The 5549-nt window shown below is 45.1% G+C and overlaps 1 protein-coding gene across 1 annotated transcript; it reads right to left on the reverse strand.

Moving 5' to 3' along the window:
- Window positions 1-4350: 4350 nt before the first annotated feature.
- LOC121790670 lies at window positions 4351-4977 on the reverse strand. Its single transcript, XM_042188822.1, has one exon. It carries the CDS (start codon window positions 4975-4977, stop codon window positions 4351-4353), a length of 627 nt encoding a protein of 208 aa, XP_042044756.1.
- Between the last annotated feature and the right edge of the window lie 572 nt (window positions 4978-5549).

A 5549-nucleotide genomic window follows, 5' to 3' on the forward strand; every position in this document is an offset into this window, starting at 1 on the left:
CTGCTCATAAACTGAAACGAAAAGAAAAGAGAAAAATTATGAACAGTATATACGCCAAAGTATCACTCACAATAACAGCTAATAACGCCATTCATCCCCGGCAACGGCGCCATTTGAAAGAGCAGGTTTGCGTCAGGTGTCGTTTCAAGCAGGGGTGTATCCTATTGATCAGTATGGAAGTCCCAGCTAATCCTGAATCCTGGTATCAATAATTCCTCAACCCTCTTCTACTGGGTAGTATAGTGAAGGTAGGGGTCGAATCCCACAGGGATGGTGACGATTTGGAGTGATTGTGGTGATATTCTGGAAGGTTTGGTTAGCTACCACGCTTGGGTTGAGTTTCTACCTAGGCGGGAAATTAAAGTGGTACTCTACTGACTAGGAGGAGGGAGAGTTGTTAAACAGACGGCTGTGTACGTGTGAGTGGGGAACATGATGTTTCAGAAATAAATGTAGAAGGTGCAAGTTCACTATAAAAGACTAAACGGAATATCAGAGGGAAAGAGGTAGTTAAGTGGCTAGACCTGCAGATCTGAAAAGTAAGGACAAAAGTAAAAAGTTGTTAAAAAGTAAGAGTGGTCCCAAACTTGGATGGAGATATTGTCTTCTTCAACATAAATCAAATCAGATCGGCAAAACCAGATTCATCACCATAAAAACACAGATTAGCAACTTCAAGAACACAGATCTACGATTAAAACTTCAAATCAAAAGATCGAACACTGAAACTGCAACTAAGCTTACTGGTCAACATGTAGGGTGGCAGAAATCACGTAAACTGGGTTTTCACACTTAACTAATTCAGATCTAAAATCTAACAGCTATCTAGACTTGCAAACTCAGAGATATTAACTACAGAAGTTAAAACATGCGAATCCACACTGGAAATTACCGTAACAGCTAGATCTAAGCTATCTAGGCAGAAAGAAGCGAAAGCAAACATGAACCGATGCTGGAAAACAACTTCATATTCAATAAAACGTTTGGATCACAACTAAGACTTCAAAGTAAGCAAAATACTGGAAATGCGAAAGATCCAACGTAGAGAAAACAAACAAGATTAACTAGAAAGCAAATAAAGATTGTTTTTGCCACTCCGGGCGATGGAACTGCGAACTACGATCGTGCTGACTGAAAAGAGAGAATGGAACTCCGGCAAACTGATGATCTTCAAGTGACCATGGTTGTGGCGAGGAACGAGAATTACGAAGGATAATGCTGAAGGAGGGATCTACCGAAGAGAAATTGCTAACTAAGCGTAGGAGTTAACTAACTAATTGATGATGATCTTCTCTCTCCAAGTGGCTTCCTTTTATAGGGAGGCCCCCCTTTATTTTTAAGGTAGACTTCGAATATGAAATGACTCTTTTGCCCCCTTGCTTGCGGCTGATCTTCCCAGCTATCCTTCTTCTCCATCTCGAGCCTTTTTGGCATGCATACTGGTCAGGATAACATCATCCTGATGCCTTTTCCACCTGAAGTATCCGAAGCTTTGCCTACTGGCTAGAACACTTAACCTGCACACTTAAGCAATAGTTTTTGCAGATATAATCCAATTATGCACATCATACTGACCAGTAACCATGGCCTAGAATACGACTTATCACCGTCCCACCAAAATTTCCTTTTTAGATCCTGGTACATTTTGTACTTCCGGGGTGTGCGGTATACGGGGGTGTCGTGTGCCTCAGTCAATATTTCATTCCTTAGGTTCGGGTTGGCGGGTACACATAGTCTTCCCTCAAAAGTGAGAGCATTTTCCGCCTCTTCTCTGTAATTGCTTTGCTCACCGGTCCGCACCTTCATTCGTATTTTCTCTAGCGCTTCGTCATGTCTTTGGGCGTCAATTATTCGTTTTCTCAAGTCGGGTTGCAGCACCAAAGTTGCGATTTTTGCTTCCACTGTTTCTGGGGCTTGTACTATTTCTATTTTCATCTTGGTGAATTCCTGTATCAGTGCTTCCTCCCGGGTGGCCAGACAAGCTAGTTGTTGAGACTTTCGACTCAGTGCGTCAGCTACCACATTTGCCTTGCCAGGGTGGTAGTTTATGCTACAATCGTAATCCTTCACTAACTCCAGCCATCTCCTCTGCCGCATGTTTAGATCCTTCTGTTCGAAGAAGTACTTTAGACTCTTGTGGTCAGTGAAAATCTCACATTTGACCCCATATAGGTGGTGTCTCCAAATTTTCAGTGCATGCACTACAGTTGCTAATTCCAGATCGTGGGTGGGGTAGTTTAGTTCGTGGGGTCGGAGTTGCCTCGACGCATAAGCTATCACCTTCCCGTTTTGCATTAGAATGCATCCGAGTCCATTTTTCGAAGCATCTGTGTAGACCACGTAATTTGTGCCTGGTTCTGGCATGGCTAACACGGGGGCGGTAGTTAGTTTCTCTTTCAGTAGTTGGAAGCTAGCTTCACATTCTGGAGTCCACACAAACTTGATGCCCTTTTGAGTTGTTGCGTCATTAGCCTGGCAATCTTTGAGAACCCTTCGATGAATCTTCTGTAGTAGCCCGCCAGTCCTAGGAAACTCCGAATTTCGTTCGGGCTGGTTGGAGATTTCCAGTTTTGTATCGTATCTACCTTCGCTGGATCCACTCGAATTCCTTCTGCCGTCACAATGTGTCCAAGAAAATTAACCTCTTTCAGTCAGAATTCGCACTTGCTGAATTTAGCATAGAGCTTATCGGTCCTCAACGTTTCGAGGGTAGTTCTTAGATGCTCAGCGTGTTCCGCTCTATTTTTCAAGTAGATGAGGACGTCGCCTATGAAGACCAGGATGAATTTGTCGAGATACGGGTTGAATATGCGATTAATCAGATCCATGAACACCGCAGGGGCATTGGTCAATCCAAAAGGCATTACAACAAACTCGTAGTGACCGTACCTGGTGCGAAAAGCTGTCTTGGGTACATCTTGAGACCGGATCTTCAGTTGGTGGTACCCAGATCTTAAGTCAATCTTTGAAAATACACTGGCTCCCTTAAGCTGGTCAAATAAATCATCTATCCTTGGCAATGAGTATTTATTCTTGAGTGTCACCTTGTTCAATTCTCGGTAGTCTATGCACATCCTCAAGGTTCCATCCTTCTTTTTGACAAAGAGTACAGGAGCTCCCCATGGTGACACACTGGGTCTGATGAAACCCAGGTCTAAAAGTTCTTGCAGTTGTAACTTGAGTTCTCCCAATTCCTTTGGGGCCATTCGGTATGGCATTTTTTAGATTGGCGCAGCTCCTGGTTCTAAATCAATGGTGAATTCCAATTGTCTGTCTGGGGGTAGTCCGGGTAGCGTATCAGGAAACACGTCTGGAAATTCACGTACAATCTCCACATCCTTATTCTTCTTTTCTTCCTTATGTTCTTCACTTAAGTAGACGAGGTAGGTGGGACATCCTTTTCTCACAAGTGTAGCTGCTTGTAGGGCCGAAATTATGGATTTATGCTTGTTCATCGTGATTCCATAGAATTCAACTCGCCCTTCTCTAGGAGTTTGAAAGGAATCTGTCTTTCGTTGCACTTGATGGTGGCATGGTTCTTGGCCAACCATTCCATTCCTAGTATAATATCGACATCTTCCATTTTCATGACCCCCAAGTTATTAGCAACAACCTTACGTTCTCCGAGCAAAATTTCTAGGTTCGAGCATTTTTGTTGATTTCTATAACTCCTCCTACTGGTGAGGACACCGTTATTCTAGGTTCTGCTGGTTCTGGTGTGAGTTCTAAAGTGTTTACACACGAAGTGGATATGAAGGAGTGCGAAGCACCAGTATCAAACAATAGGACAATAGGTATGTTCAGTAGGGTGACCATACCTGCTAGATCCCCTTAGTTGTTTCTCTGCTGGTTTCATCCCAAAGCATATGCCCTGGCTTGTGTTGGAAGGCTCGGGCGTTGTGGATGCGGGGCATGGTAGTCCTGAGTGTTTGCCCGCAGAGCTCGCAGTTGTTGACGTTGTGCGGGCTGGTTAGTTGGTGCATTCCATCCCTGGGGTCCATTTCGACAGTTCTTGGCGATGTGGCCATTTTTTCCACAAGTGTAACAAGTCATCTCTCTGGCCCTGCATATCCCGCCGTGGGGCTTGTTACATTTGGGGCAAAGGGGATTCCTTGGCTGAGTGTTCCCTGGAAGGTTGAAGGTAGGCTGTCTTGCAAAGTTCTGTGGACGGGGTGGGGGTGGTCCATGCCATGGTTTCTTTTGTCCCCACTGGTTTTGATTTCCTTCCCATTTCCTCTTATCTCTTGGGATTTGAGACGAGGTATGCGGTGGCATATTTGTGGGGTTGGGCGCGGGTTTTTCTTTAGGCAATGCAGCCTCAATGTCCAGAGCTAGCTTCAGAGCTTCAGACTATGGTAGTCCGCCGCGACTGGCCAATGCTACTCTTATTTCGTGCCTCAAGCCAGTACAAAATTTCTCGGACATCTTTTCATCCGTGTCCACTTGATCAGCACCGTACCTGGACAGGTCAAAGAAGACGCGATCATATTCCGTCACTGACATTCGTCCCTGTCTCAAGTTGTAGAACTCCGTTTCATTTTGTTTTTTATAGCTCTTGGGGATGTACTTGTCGTAGATTCCTGTCTTGAACTGATCCCAAGTTTGGCCCTCCAGCTGATGTGGGGCCATTGTCTTCTTGCAGGCCTCCCACCAATAATCTGCAGACCCTGTCAGTTGGAGTGAGGCACAAACCAAACGTTCCTCGTCTGTGCATTGCAGTAGGTCAAACAAGCGTTCGAGCGCACGTATCCATGATTCTGCTTCAGCGGGGTCGCCCCTTCCGTCAAATGTTGGAGGCTTCTTTTTCAGAAAGGTGTTTATGATTGTCCTATCCACTGTAGGGGCAGGTGGAGGCGAAGGTGGTCGAGGTGGAGATTGTGGCGGATGGTTTACGTATTGTTCCTCGGGCTCGGGTTGTGGTCCTCTACCACGTCCCCTTCCTCTCCCTCGGGGTCGCCCGGCTATCCTTGGCGGCATTTTCTATCGATAAAATATTTCCCGGTAAGTTATTATTGTTGGAAAGATTAAACGATTCAGAGGATAGAGAACTTCAATTTTATTCAAACAACCAATAACAGATATCACTAAAGATAGGAAATAAAACATGTAGATTTTCATATAAAAGTTTATGTACAGGGAAAAATTGCCTCCACCGAGGACTTTCGTACAACCATTCTTGGTGTCGCAAAATAATGTCACATCTGTTACTATACAGATGCTAGTCAAAAAGCCAAGCCACGGAACACTCGCACGAATGTTTTCGAGATGTCAAAATGTTGTAGCTAGTCAGAACATAAACCAGAACGGTCTCATAACGGATCCGTTTCTAGGGTACAAACATATATACATAAACATCACATCACTGTCACAAAGTCTAAATAGTGCTCTCTGCTGTCCCGGGATCCTCCTCCTCGGGCACCTCCTCATCTGAGCTCTCATCAATGTGAAATGCGAGTCTAGTGGGTTCCTTGCCGGGTGCGTGAAGGTCCTCGAGTGATGGCTGCCCCAAGTGGCGCCTAGGCCAGTGCACGGGGCCTACGCTCCCAGGG

The sequence above is a fragment of the Salvia splendens genome, unplaced genomic scaffold, assembly GCF_004379255.2.
Source record: "Salvia splendens isolate huo1 unplaced genomic scaffold, SspV2 ctg576, whole genome shotgun sequence".
In the NCBI taxonomy this organism is placed as follows: domain Eukaryota; kingdom Viridiplantae; phylum Streptophyta; class Magnoliopsida; order Lamiales; family Lamiaceae; genus Salvia; species Salvia splendens.